General features: G+C 35.0%; 1 protein-coding gene across 1 annotated transcript in view; it reads left to right on the top strand.

The window, feature by feature from the left end:
- The window catches only part of LOC110382099 (protein madd-4), a 374,672-nt gene that overhangs the window by 329,899 nt on the left and 28,858 nt on the right, over positions 1–15,915 (top strand). The window contains exon 9 of the mRNA XM_064041070.1: positions 8,974–9,118. Within this exon, the coding sequence (XP_063897140.1) occupies positions 8,974–9,118 (145 nt within the window). The remainder of the gene's footprint in view (positions 1–8,973; positions 9,119–15,915) is intronic.

Below are 15,915 nucleotides of genomic sequence, written 5' to 3'. Positions count from 1 at the left end.
AATGTTTTGTCAGACAAAATGGTAATTATAATCAAATTCACCAGTTAGTCTGTCTGTCGGTTGTATGCAAATTCATCTCGGTCTGATTGTAACAAACTTGCTACATATTTTTGCTTAATCAGGTCCGTCTTTCAAACAATTTTGGAAGGTTTTAACTCTCTGTAGATGTATCTAGTGTTTTGTGTGTATTTAGAAAGGATTTTTAACTTTTATTTTGAGACAGATTATAAAACGCGTGGGGATTAGTATTAAAAATAACTTCTTATCTTTCAGTATGAAAATTGTTAGATGCTTGTAGGTTAATCAGTTGCTAAAAATACTCAAGTGGATAAATTATATTTTTCATACATTTATTTTTTGTAAGTATAAAAAAACTATCTCTTCTATTATTCTCCTCTTATCTCTACCGTTTTTTATACTACCAAAGATACGAGGAATCTTAGCAAAAAGCTAAACCACTGTGAAACTAGATTCTCGCAGTATAATGTTATCAGCCAGAGGATGCTGCGGTAACACTGAGATAACTATCTCTTAACCGAGATGCGCTGAATATCTGCAAGGAGTTACAGCTATAAGAACCAAGTTAATTGTGTAGCTATAATACGAGAAGAGGTTGGTGGATCCATGAATATATTAATGTAAAAAAGATCACTAGAAAAGAAGTTTTATTGCGGTATGCAAAAAAACTCAAGGTAGAGATTTTTCTATATATTTTTGAACCTGCACAAATTCGCGAAACATGTACCTACAGTTGGGTTGTTTTGGTAGGTGTTGATACAAGATTTCACCACAAAAAAAAAAAAAAAATCAAAAAAATCAAAACTTATTTATTCAAACTTGGCTGCAAAACAGCACTTTTCGAACGTCAGAAAAAAATTACATAAGACAGTCCCCAAAACGCCCACCCTTCACCACTTCCTATGTGTTTTTGCTGGGAAGAAGAAGTGGCGCAACAAACTCCCCAGCAACACATGTCTGTCTGTAGGTTAAAAGAACCTTTCAACAAAGTACATTGAGTATATTGCAGTATGCAATACGCAATATTGTCATAAAATAAAATTACATTTAAAAATGATTTATAAAATCCACCACATGCTAGCTAGCACTCACCCTACGTAACTTGTCTAACTCAAGCATTGAATAAATATGATGTGAAAAAAAATAATTGTATAGCCTCCAATATTTATAATAGTTTATGAGGGAGTGCCCACCTTCATGTGATATTCTATTGCAACCTTATGTCATGTACAACATACATAGGTAAGTAATGAATCTAGTAAATTGGACCGCTCAGCAAGAAAAAAAGAAGTATAAGAAAAGAGTTTACAAAATTATATAATACTACTTATAGTATAGTCAGTAAGACGACCTGGCACCACAAGCAGCACCCGTTCACGAGCATAACGCGAGGATCAGCCATCGCCCCCTCGCACATCTTTGAGGGAGGGAGGCAACCCGACCGCCGACGCTACCGCAAGCAGTGCCGTCTAAGGGAGCATGACGTACTCACTGCTACACAACTCAATATCAGGATCAATTATCGCTAAGTAGTGGTCCTTATTTACTATAATCCAAAGGAAAAAAAATAATATAAATAGATGATTAAAATAAAATATAATAAATACAGTAAATGTATCCTGTCAATAATGTAAAACCAAGTAATGTCAATAATAAAAATATAAAATTGTAAAATTAGGATGTCATTCACAAAAAAAAAAAAAAAGACAAGTATATAGCTGTCTTGCGTTCAACATGGCGACCAACTATTTTTGTCATTCAAATAATCGTTAATTGTATAATATGCCTTTTGAATAAGAATAGCCTTAATTTGTTCTTTGAATTTATTAAACGGCTGTTCTAATAAAGACAGAGGAAGTTTATTATAGAAACGAATACCTAGACCCAGAAATGAACCATGCACTTTATGAAGCCGGTGAAAGGGTACACACAGTTTATGCTTATTTCTTGTATTAATGCTATGGACTTCACTTTTTTTGGTATATAAATGTAAGTTCTGTCTAATATACAGTATATTAGCAAAGATGAATTGTGATGCCACAGTAAGAATACCAATTTCTTTAAACAGCTCTCTGAGGGAAGTTCTGGTACCTAATTGGTATATCGCACGTATAGCACGTTTTTGTAGAATAAATATATTCTCTATATCAGCGGCTTTGCCCCACAACAGAATACCGTAGGACATAACGCTGTGAAAATTACTGAAATACACCAATCGAGCTGTGTCGACGTCCGTGAACTGTCTGACTTTCCTAACGGCGTAGGCGGCAGAACTAAACCTTCCCGCGAGGCTAGAAATATGTGAACCCCATTGAAGTTTTGTATCTACTGTTATACCCAGAAACACGGTAGATGCAACGGTTTGAAGAACCTCGTTGTTTAGGATAACATTACACACCTATATAACTCCCCACATCTGTAGTAAACCCCATATTTTCTGGACACCCGTATAACCTTCCTTCTTTCTTCATTTCTATATCATGAAACCCTTTAAATTTACTATTATCATCTCTTTAAAAATACATACCAATAAAACAACCCACCATTTCACTGCGATTCTCCAAAAAACATAAAGCCAGTATTCCGCGATTGGCAAAACGAAATGTTAGCTGTGTACACGAGCTTAACATTCCGGGCCGCAAAGTTTTAATTTTAAAAACGGGAGCAAACGACGGGCCTAGACAAAGGCGTACTGAGGCCTCGCGCTACTCAATCTGATTTAAGTTATAAGATAAAGCGGGTAACATCATCATTTTAAATTCTATTATCTTACTACTATTATAAACGCAAAAGTTTGTATGTATGGATGTTTGATCTTCCGCGCTAGACCGGTTTCGATAAAACTTGGCTATTTATTGGCTATAAAACTAGTAGGTATTCAGAATAGCATAAAGCAACTTTTATTCGTGCTTGGGAAATAGTTCCCTTAGGACGCGAGTGAAACCGCGTATGCAAACTTAGTATATAACTATTTATACACATACAAGCACAAGTGTGATTGCAGATCAGGCAAGGCCCTATGTGACTTTTCAATACCTTAGACACCAAGATGCGTAAAGATGAAAATGAAATCTTTATTTTTAAACATAGGTATATTATTAGCCCATCTTTGTAGTTGTCATTTTTGTAGTTGTGTATTATTGTGTACCTCTAATTCAATACTTTCATGTCTGTACAAGATATAAGTATCATGTATACAATAGTTTAAAAGTGGAAACCTATAATAATTGGCTGCATGTTACATAAATTGTTTTATAATTATTTAATGTTACTGCTGTTGGTCTACCAAATAATAAATAAATCTATGTACTATTTAGATGAAGGATTTTACTACATGTACACTCAACATCTACATGTCTAAGCCTTTTTATATGTAATACCACCTCAAATCAACAGGTACACTCGCTGTCCGAAAAATGTGTACCCCGCTGGCTCCTTCCCCTTGGCCCACAATAGGAGCCTTATTATTTCGCGTCCCCATTCCCTGATGATGTCAGTTCTCATCCAGCATTGTGTCACGAGGTTTCAATACACTGTAGTATTTTTTTTCTCGTTTTTCGTTCCCTCTGAAAGGACGGGAGTTTAGAATCTTTTGGTAATATAAATATGTTGAAACGTTCGCTCGAAGTGGACGGAGATTATGGGACAATTGTTCAGGTTATGTTAGGTGGACGACGCAAGATATTGCGCTGTTGTAATTTTTCTTTGTTTTAATTTATTTAAGTTTGTTTATTCGGATCCTTAAGTGGTTTACTTAAACATAAGACCTATCTTCTCTTATTTATTGCTTATACTTCTTCGATTTCATATGTTATTTTATCACTACTATACAAAAAAGGGCTTACCAGAAAAGCGCATTACCACCCTTTCCACACCACAGTCAAGTAAAAATATAACTTTTCTTCAAAATAATTAAACCTCCCCCTTTTTTCACATCGCAAACAAAAACTCCATCTACCGTCTAGTTCATCAGATCTTAAGTCAACTGAAAGAACGTGTTTCTTGGCTCGAGTCCAGCGAACAATCAGGGTTGGTGCGGCCTAGCCTTATCCTTTGAACATCGCTTTGTAATATGGATAGAGAAAAAAATGCTGTGCTGTGGTTATGATTGTGTATCGGGGGAAATATATTTTTTTTACCGATTTACTAAAAAGAAGGATGTTCTTAATTCTGGTCCTATGCTTTGTGTGTGAACTGGTGGTAGACTGGTGGTCAAAATTATGTTTTCAGAACATGCTTTTTATAACAGAATAGTTTAAATGTGAATATTTGAAGAAACAATACCTACAAATTGTAACAGATTTTTTATCAAGAACAGGGTCTTAAAAATATTATTTTATTTTTTGTATTATTATCAAAGTAGTATCACAAATACTCAAATACCTACTTCATGTCTGATAAAATCTAAATTCAAAGTATTCTACAGCCTGATACACGAAATAATCGTAGATAGTAAAGGAAAATGTTTGTTAACTGAATAAAATCAACATGAAGAACGATTTTCGGTCCATGGAGTAGGTAGCCCGAAAACATTCCTAGAAACCAGAAAATTGTATATCAACAGTAGGTACATTAATTAAACATCAAAATATCAGAAGACTAAAAGCTATTTTAAAATACTGTATTCATCAGTGAATATGACTGCATTTAGAAACTAACTTCGACCAACCGTGTCCCGTAGGTACACTTTGCGCACCCGAATAAAATGACAGGTTTCGTCCGCATGTTTGTTATCTGACACTGAAAGAATTTGTCAAATCTGAGCAGTCGTTCCTGAGATTTGCCCGTTCGAGCAAACAAACAAGCAAACTCTGCAGTTTAATAATATTAATATAGATTGTTGGCAAGAATGGACAAATAATTTTTCATTCAAGTAGTCAAAAGAATTCAAAGTCTTAAGACAAAGTTTTAAGGAAAGTACATAAAAGTACATGATCACTTACAAAATACTTTTGACCTACCAACCTTTTAAAAACTCACATTCAAAACTACGTAAAGTGGACCCCAAGTTTCGGAGCAGCCATTTTGTAAAGCCTCAAAATTCGATGCTGTACGTCCAAAGTATTTTGAAAACCTCTCAAAAAGTGATACAACTGTGATTCAGTCTCGACGTATTTTGCATAATTTCATATATTATTTAAGTGGAAACTTCAGGAGAGGAATTTACATAATCCCCAGCGGTACGTTAGGAATACTTATTTGCCAAGTTTCGCTTCAGCTTGATTGGTCAATGGTTCTAAGATCTTGTTCGTTGAAGGCGAAGTTTGAAATTTTATATGTGTGTTCTTGAAGTTTGGTAGGTCAACTTTCAGACTGATTTTATATGTAGGTACCTACATGTGTGTGTGTGTTCTTGATTATGTGAATGTTCTGTATAGAAGTTGTTCATTTGTTTTATGATTTGCGCTTTGTTTCATATTGTTTATTATTTAATAAATTAATATTTAATAATTTTTGTAACGTATGAGCGTTTTAAAACATTTCCTGATTGATATTATCTTTCGCAAATTTACGAGTACCTATAAGGTTAAACTCTGAAGTATCGTAAAGTATAGGCGAGTAACTAAGATATGTGCATTTTCTTTTATTTATAGCTTGGACATAACTGCCTGAGTGTAGGTAAAGAAAAACATCTTAAAGAAACTTGGACCTCACGATAAAAAATCGCAAATCTGTCTAATGTAAGCGTGGTGATTAACACTAATTGCTTCTTTGTATGAGAAGAAGTCTAAAAGGTCCTACAGTGGGCCAATAAAAATTCTGAAGATAAATAATTTCATAACCCTCTACAATTTTGCCTTCACAAGCACTCCACAGATTAATAATACATGAGGCTCCAATCTGTCCATCTGCAAACACTTCATCCCACAATCCAATATATCCCGACCAGGTCCAAATAAAAGTATCAAATCTCCTATATTTTTAAAGCTCAATAACAGCCCCACCCTCTCTCCCATTGGTATCAACTGCATAAGGCAGAAAGGGAAAAAACTACCCTACTTTATTATGATAATCGGAAAATTCGTCGAGACCACGGAGTAAGGACAGATGAGCGGAGAAACCATAATACAGATAGGACAGCCACCTTTTTCTAGATCTTTGTACGATGGGCATGACCAAAACGATCTGTTCCTAGTGAAATAACGAGACGTTCGGATTATTTAAGACATCTGTCAGCGTATTTTTTAGTATTACAAGAAATGTTCTGGTCCAAAGAAGGCGTGTAAGGGCGAAAACAGTAACGTTCCTTCCCACTCACCCACATTTTGGCGCGCTACCTCCGCTAGTCATTTTGTTCGCCATGGCCGAGACTGTGCGAAAGGGATCCAAATCCTGGATCTGAATAAACGATGAGCACAAGGTACATATCTATGTAATTTATTGCCTAAAATGTGGTTCAAACTGATTTTCGGGATTTATTCCAAATGTATGGGGGGAGTTAGAGATTTGTACCTGCGTTCCAATTGGCTTACGTTACTTATGTATATCTGTATTCGGGTGCATTGCCTCTTAAATATGTTAAAGGATTTTTTTCATCTGATTGAGTGGTGATTATATGAAGAAGATTGTTTAATAATTTAAGAATATTTACAGTTTCATCTTCTTATTCTTGTCAAGTCAGCTTCAGGTAATATCACTTAGCAAGTCTTGGTGTCAGAGTTTTGTCAAATCCGCCTGATGGCCTCTGCCGTGGAATCGTAACAATAACTGCTACTACTGCAATTTCGTCTAGGATTTATAATACTAGTTATTCGATTCTGTAACGCTTGATTTCAAATAGTATTTCATACTTTGTTGTTTTAAGAGGTCGATCAAGAATTTCATCAATCTAAGAAAAATATACCAAAATGTAAGTACCCAAATTGCGTTCAGAAAAATCGTTCTGCACAAATTGAGCTCACAAAACTAAAAAATAAAATAGAAAATTTCGTTACCAAAACTTTCCAAAACGATGACATTTATTTAAATGATAGACATTTAACTAATTTTATGGTTATTGGTAAGTCGTAAAAAATATTCGTACAATCTTATAAAATGCGCGTAATTTCACGAGGTCATTGACTTAGGGCCGCTCCCTATATTCTATCTATCCGTTATTTTCTTACTATAGATAAGAGTTTTACATTACTTGTATGGGGCTTTTTTTAACGACGTCAAAAATCATCAAATTACCCCTCCCGCTGTGGGTTAGCAGCTTTGAGGGAGTGAGACTCTTACTGACTAAAAACCGTCGTGTTCCGTCGTAGGCCTTTTATGTACCAGGGCCGCGGTAACTCTTTCGAACAAACCCGCAGCCCCAATATCAAAATTCTATCTCTTGTAGGCCAATACTAAATGGATAGAATATTGAGAACGATCTTCAACCATCTGGTGGTATACTTGTAACACAAGAAGTTTTCTTTTTTATACGTTTTATTTGTTTAATAGCATTTGTGTCTGCAAAGTTACTTAACTAATTCATACTAACTTTGTAGGTGTGGATGCTAGAATATGCTGCAGTGTGAATAATAAAAGTTTTATTCTTTATGTAATTAGTCTGTTCTGTAGCTTGTAGCTGACTTTCTTACCATTGTTGAATAGTTAATTTTCAACATTACTGAAAGATTATGCTTTCCTTTCAAGTTTGTTCTGATGCTTCTTCATTTAAAACATAAAAATGTAAGAAGGGTAAATAAAAATGTGAAGTGTTTTTATATTAACGTCTAGTCTGTAAAATATTGTTTTTACAGCATAAAATGTACCACATGTATACCATATGGAATGCTAATAAAGAATTGGGTATTGGTATATTTCATCCAAAAGAAATATATATTCATCTACTTACGTTATAATAGACTCTCATACAGAAAAGCGTTAGCATGTTTTCTGAAGGCGGAATCGATTCCTGACTTTTTGGATACAAATTCCTAAATATATTTTACAAGCGTATTTAGCAGGCCACTATTTTTAAGCCATCCATATATTCATTTTGTCTCTAACAGATCTTCATTCTTCACAAAGTTTCCACTCCCAACTAAGTCTTTTTAAACTCTCATTAGCACAAACAATGCATCTTTCTCCTTAACTACAGGTATAAAACTTTGAATACTTAGCGGTAAATGCTTACAGCTCCATAAATTGTTCGCTTAATTTAATTATGCCAAATACGTAAATGTAATCCAAGGTATTCACTATCGCTTTACATTACCCCTATTTACACAAGCAATTTTAAACATTATTGACAGCGCAATAAAAGTCAATGAGACTGCAAAGATATTTATGTTCTTCATACCATTTGTGTTAAAGGAAAATAAAATCTAACGGCTTGTAATAAGGTTGAATTTTATAGTGTATTGAATGTACATTATTATGAACGTGGAAATTTCTCTGTGCATAACGAAGATCGTTATGTTGTGTACACTTTTGTGGAAATGGTATTTACTTATTTTAATAAGTATGATACAATTTAATGTGTTGATAATGTTAAGGGAACTGTGAGTTAAGAAATTCTTATATTTGCGTCTACCGTCTTTAGATTAGGTTTTGATACTAAGTTATCAAAACGAACCACAGGTTTCATTCGCGTTAATAGTAATTAGCAAAGAATTCGATATTATATCTACGATTCATGGACTGGTGTACTGAAGGAGAATCTTGATTTATAAGTCGACTTTTAGAGCAATTTCTGGGACTACAATCAAAGACATTAAACATTAATCTAGCAAGTTACTTCAATATTCCTATGATAGAAATATTTCTTTTCTTTTGTGGGAAATCATCAAATGACTGCTCCCGTTGTGGGTGCAGCGTGAGGGAGTGTCAGACTCTTCCTGACTAAAACTCACCATGTTCCTTCTTAAGCCGCTCATGTACCAGGGCCACGGTGACTCTTTCAAACAATCCCGCAGCCCCGACTGGCTTCGTCCCTAAGGTAGCTGAGTCTATAAGATGTCTTACTTAAAACTATTGTTCCAGCGAGTCGGCTGCGATCTGCGAGTGGGGTCAACTCGTCGCGTGGATGAGTGTGGAGTCTGCGGGGGTGATGGTTCATCCTGCTCAAGACCCCGGTACCATTGGCTGGCGACACCCGGGTCATTGTGTTCTGCTACTTGCGGGGGAGGTAAGTTTATCAAATTCCGATAGCTATTCAGTAGGCAGTAATCAAGTCAAGATAAAATAACTTACTTCTAGGCAACCGTGCTAAATTTTTGACCACGTTATCGCTTACCATCGGATGAGATAGTGGTAAAACTGAAAAGAAGGGTTTAATGACCTGTTATAACAGTGTTTATTTAAAATACCTATTTGATACTCGTATTGCCACTTTACTAATAAATTGAGTTTACAAAACACTGTTAGGGTAGCTCAGTCGTATTCAATTTGTCAAAACTCCCAAAAAAATATTACAGAAGAAAAAGTTCGCAAGCTTTTAACCTAGTTATTATTAAAAAATAAACGTTAGACAAAAGTTAACAATTCTTGCTAAAAGTCCTTTAAGTAATTATCAGAAGCCTGCTCTAGACAATGTAAGAAATTAAATTCCATTTCAAACATCGCCTTTTATGTAACCTTCGGAATTCTTAAGTTTTATATACGAGACAGACTTGAAAGCACAATCGAAAAGTTATATTAGCCTTGAAAAAGCTCAAATTGCCCTTAAAAGTGAGTTTTATTGCATTATTTTATTCTCTGAAAAAAGGGGGATTCTATTTTGACTGGGCTATGACTGGACAAATATTAAAACGACCAATCAACAGTTACCCATGTCTAATGTTGCATATGAGCAAAAGCTAATATCTAACATATGAGTTGGTATCTAACACATGCCGTAATTATTATTATGTAGGCTTATCAAATTAACTCTTTAGCGTAGGTAATAGTAGATATAAAAATGGTTTATTTCCTTATAAAGCACATTTTAAAACAACCTTGTTGACTTAGCTTGGAGACAGCCCTTTTCACACCAAACTCAAACCAGTCCAAAAGACCAGCCCCATTCCCACTTCAATTTTAATTAAGAAAATTAATGAAAGTCCCACAATTTGGGCCGAACAACGAATTACAAACACGATCCTACAATCCAGTCCTCTATGTTGGATCCATGGAGAAGAAAATAACTAGCGGAGGTGTCATAACGGAAAATCTCGAACGTTACTGTTTTCGCCCTTATACGCCTTGTTTGGACCTGACTACTTTTTGTAATATCAAAAATCGTTGACAGATAATACCAATGCAACTTTTCTAAGTTTGTATGTACCTTCTAAGTATATCTTGGACACCAATGGCTGATAAAAAGGTGAAGGAAAACATCTTGAGGAAACCTGGACTATAGTCTAAAATCACCAACCCGCATTGAGCATGCGTGGTGATTAATGCTCAATCCTTCTCCGTGTGAGAGGAGGCCTGTGTCCAACAGTGGGACCATAAAAAGGCTGTAACAGTAACAGTTGACAGGTGTCTCAAAGAAGCCGAACGCCTCTTTAGTTCACGTTTTGGTCATGCCCACCGTACGAATTTGACCTAGATGAAGGCGCCTGACTTACCTGCATTATGGCATCTCCGCTAATATTTCCTTTCTCCGTGATTGTATCCAAATCTCTTCGATACATTAAGGAAGCATTGTTAATTGTCGGCCTCAGGGCCCGCCTGTAATTTATATCTGGAAATCCACCATTAGTCGAAGCTTACGATAAATCAGACAGCGAATTCCTTTTGTCTCCAAGCAACAGTTTCTTAAGTGGTTCGGGGCAGACGAGCGACTTTTGTTCGCAGATTTTGAGGAGTCATTGCGATTTGTTTGGTTATATTGTTGTGTGAATTTGGAAGTGGTGAGGTGGCATAATCAAATCAAATCATTTATTTTACATAAGCAAATTACTTAAATACTTAATAATCTTTATGTAGTTCAATATTGTGTTTGAAACATCTTATCTTACAAACATAAAAGACTAAAATCTGTCGTATAAAGAATTACTTGTAGGTCATGCAACTTAATAATTTCCGCACACAATGTTTCATTAATTTAAAATCACATTAGTTCGTCTTTGTGAAAACCTGTCAGTCGCACATTTTATTACGTTCTCATTGATATAATTAATCGCATAACCAAAGAAAGTCGCTCGTCTAACCTTCCCATTAACCTAGAGAATTCTCGACGGCCGATTCTAATTAAGAACCCTTGAAAGATGAATCCGCGATAAGTATTAACACTGCGAGATTGTGCGCGGGAGTCATTTGTTTCTGGTGCCAAGATGCCTTATGTAATACCATGGTCCATATAATTTGGGGGGTAGGCAGACTTATAGGCAATTCGTAGCTAGTTGGGAATTGCTTTTATTTTTGGGAGATTAATAAAAATGACATACCTAATTAGGTAATGTGCTTTAAAAAAATACAAAAGTCTGAATTTTTGAGCGGGATATCAACTTTAATTTTCCAGGATAAAGTACCCATGTACTCAAAATAGTAGATTTACCTACGATGGATGCAGACAGTTTTTCATTTTTTACTAAAAATATTTTTTAAGTATCCCATTTCAAAACCCACCCCAAAATTCAGCGTCAAACTATAAAACACCAACAATTTATTAGAGAACAAGCATTATAACGCAGACTTAACCCTCCACTAGATTACAACCACCCACTGACCCGAGACGGTCTTACAGACCTTCAGACATTTCAATTGTTAATTAGGTGTCAGTGTCGTAATGATTAATGGGGTCTGTCAGACCCCTTTGTCGGTTAAAGGGTTGAGAAACGACGGTCAAGACCAAATGAATGGTTCCGACTTTTTGGGGGAGACGGAGATAATTTTCGTGGTGTTCTGATGGCGATAAGCGTTTCATTGTAAGGGTTAAGTCGGATAGAATAAGAGTTGGACTGTTTTTGATGCAGTGAGTTATATTTTTTATTTATCCACCTTTTCATAAATGAGTTTGGCAAAGCCTGCCGGGGCTGCGGGATTGTAAAAAAGTTACCATAGCCCTGGTACATAGAGGGCTCTAGAAGGAACATGGTGGGTTTTAGCCAGTAAGAGCCTGACACTCCCTCACGCTGCACCCTTCCGAGAGTGATAATATGTCATGCTCTATAACAGAATAACTCGTACAAACGAACTAAAATCACCAACCCGCATTGAGCAAGCGTGGTGATTAATGCTCAATCCTTCTCTGTGTGAGAGGAGGCCTGTGCCCAGCAGTGGGACGATAAAAATTCTGTAACAAACGAAGACGTATGTAAATTAAAATAACTTACCAACACCCCAAATTATGATATTATGCTCACGAAAATGGAACAATTCAATTAATCTGAATCACCATAGAAACAGAACTAACTTCTATCAACATACATAGTACTAGTACTGCAGATAAGCGAATACTTTCAATTTGATATTCAGCTCAATTCCAGCACTAAATGGATGTATTTACATATTTATTTATTCAAAAGAACTTTCTGGGAGCTCCAGATTTTCATCATTGATTATTTCAGGTCGTATTGCCTAACTACGGCTGGCGAAAATAAGAAAAATTTGTAATCTGGGTATTCTGTTAAATTTTGTCTGTGTTGTATGATCATAACTTAGAAACTGCTTATCTGAATGAGCAGCGTTAAAGTGGTTTGACTGTAATACTTTTCGCAGGACAAAATATATTGTGCTGCTGACAGCTGCCAATTTTTTAGGGTAAAATGTTTTTTTTTTTACGTACAGGCCACTACCTTGACATACGGTCTACAAAAGAATAAATTCGTATGAGCATGTCTTCAAATGCGCTCCGACGCGCTTCCATCGGTCTGCGCTGGGCCAATCTCTAACACTACTTTCATTTGCACCAAAAAACGGTCAAGATTATAAATAGGTACATAGATACCTATTAATGGTAAAAGCATCATGGCTAGTGAAAAAGAAAGTAAAATTTTAAAGAAGGTCATTATCAAAAGAGGTTGGCAAACCATCCATAAAAACCAAAGTAGCTCTAAAAATAGGTGACATTCAGAGGTCACAAAGTACGCTCACGACGTTGAAATAAAACGAACAGTTACACATTTTATTGGCACAATTTATTTTTATTTTATCGGCCTCTACGAATGAAAGTAAAAAGTAATAATGTATCCGTGTTTTATTATGGCACGTTATTTCGGAATTGTAGCGAAAGAATATTGGAATTTTTGTCACTATGGAAATCTTTGTTTTTGTGTTAAGATTTTTGTATTGGTTTCATGCGTAAATCAAATTATTTGTCTAATTTGAATTAATGAAATCAATATTTCCTTCCCTTGTTACATGTTTGAAAAATAAAGGATCTTTTCCTGGCAAATTATTTAATACAAAGGTACAAAAAAAAGAAATAAAAGGCCTTAGTTAATCTGTCGATCAAGACATCATACTTTTTAAAATCCTCTATTCAAGCGTAGTATCACAACATAGTTGAGAAAAGGCTCCGGAGATGATGACATTATTTCTGCATCGGATTCTTGCAAGTTTATTCCAACTAGCTATTTATTGGTTAGGCCATTTTATACTGTTCAACAATACTTATAGTTTTTCAGTCATTTTTATTTCAGTAGATGCTCATTTAGTTAGGATACTAAATAGCTGCAATGAGCCTAATATACATTGACCACAACGATCCCCGTTTTGTATCCGCATCTTAATAACATTCAGTAATTTTGTTTTCCAAACTCGCTTAATGTGAATTTAAATACTGGTCCGACTGTAGTCAATTCTTATTTCTTTTAGGGGTCTTTCAAGTTTTTAATGATTTTGAATTTGTGATGATACATTGCATCGATTCTTCAAGATTTCTTAGAAAATGATTTTCAATTTCTTTTGAAATCGAATACACAATAGTTTAATGATTTACGATGTGGCAAATACTTTTGAATTCATTATATATTGAAAGATCGTTTATTTAAATGTGATCCACACTATTCATCAAAGCTAGAAAACTTTTGAATTTGATTTAATGAGACGCCCAAAACACATTGATCTTTAAATTCATCTTTTTTTTGTTTTCTTTCAGTTTCAGCAAATTCATTATCTACCTCAGCTCATTCAGGTCTTTACTCTGAAACGTTTCTTCCTCGTCTTTCCATGAAATACCCACGTGAAGCCGTCCATGTTTCCTATTTTGGAATTACCCAATCAGTAACAAAAATAAACGTTGCTACAGAACCTTCGGAGCAACGAACTTTCAGCTCTCAATGTTTTTTTTCTAATTTCATCTTCCAAATGAACGTTTCGTGTTACGTAAATGGAAAAATAATTACGTTTTTGTACTTTTCCCTGCGGTGGTAGCTGTCCACCGAGTTTATTGGTGGTATAGAATTACATTTTAGGCAAATTTAGTGCTTTTTAAAGTGCTTCGAATTTGGCACCGAGTTTGTTTTTTGTTTTCGTTTTAGTGGATGGAAAAAGAATTTTGAAGTTTGATATAGTGGAGTAGCAATATGTAGGTATATGTACAGCTATAAATACTTGGTCTTTTGGTCATTTAGAACAAAGTCGTAACTTCGTAACGCTATTTGAATCATCTTAAGGCAAAAGGTCAAAGAGACCTTCGGAAATCTTTTTGATTATTTCCCCAACAAACTTCGTACATTCCTATTGTGAAATAAAATAAAGTCCCCATAATTTAACAGTTCGGGTTCCTCCGAAATTTAATACAGGACACGGTAAATTTCAACTTTGACTTCCATTCAAGAAATAAAAGCTGTCGATCCCGAGTTTCAGAAATTTAATTTTAGGGGATACTTGGGCTTGACTCCTGAATATATTTTCATCTACTTGGACAAATATAACTTCGGAGGTCCTAATTTTGTTTAAAGAGGTACATAAAAAGCCCTTTGAGCTGGAATTTAGGCAAAAGAGCTAAAATTTTACACGAGCCTTTGTCGGTAACGAGCCAAAATAATACAGTACCGTATCTACCTATGTTGTACTACGCAGACGTAATTTTTAGACGTATTTTATTTATCTTTTTTGACCTCCAGGGAAATTGAGCGGCGGAGAGGTCCGTATTTTAATTTTGACACGAAAATATTAAAATTGGACAAATAGAGATAGAAAAAATTTTGTTTTATAATTGAACACGGTTTTTTATTTAATTAGACTTTTTTCTGTACCTATATACTACATAAGAATTTTATCTCGAAAAGTGTTCGGAGTGATGGAGTTTCCTTCCGATTCTTCTCCATAAGACCCACTCTTTGGAACCGTGATAGCTAAGCATTTTAAAAGGGCTTTTATAGGCTTCTTAAAAAGGTAGCTTTTAGTTTTCTTTGTCCTAGAACAAGAAACTCGTCCTTTGATACTTTTTGGTACTTTACTGTATCCCATCAAGACAGAATGGCACCTAATTCCTTTACGAAGGACTCCAGTCTAGTCTAGTCAATTTAATATTGCTGAATTCTGAATCGTCATTAGATTTAGACTCTAACGCTTTGGGCATTTGTCTTTGAACTGTAAATCTGTCTAGTTTGTTAATTATATGTTGTTATCTTGTTGAATATATATTTGGACTTGTAATTTTACTTCTTCTACTTTCGTTTCGATGACACGTCTTATAGTGAGACTACACTTTGTCAGCCCAATATGCTGCCACAGCGAGAGTTTCAGGGCACTTTATATTTTACTCTGAAAGTTGGAAAGAAATCATGCTCCATGTATAGGTATTAGCTTCTGCCAGTAGTTGTGACCGCGTCTTTTAAAGCCTACTTTGCGTATCCAAGTAAAAAGTATATAGCCTTCTTCTTTCTACAGTAAAACCTTCGTCTATAAATAGATATATATAAATAGATCACTGAAATATTTATTCTTATCGAATGAGTAGTTCCTGAGATTAGTGCATTCAAACAACCAAACTTTTCAGCTTTATAATATTAGTACACAATAGGCTACACTAAAAATATTCATAGTAGG

This window comes from Helicoverpa armigera, chromosome 24 (genome assembly GCF_030705265.1).
Source record: "Helicoverpa armigera isolate CAAS_96S chromosome 24, ASM3070526v1, whole genome shotgun sequence".
Lineage (NCBI taxonomy): Eukaryota > Metazoa > Arthropoda > Insecta > Lepidoptera > Noctuidae > Helicoverpa > Helicoverpa armigera.
Note: the sequence above shows the minus strand (reverse complement) of the source record. Positions and strands in the feature narration are given on the sequence as shown.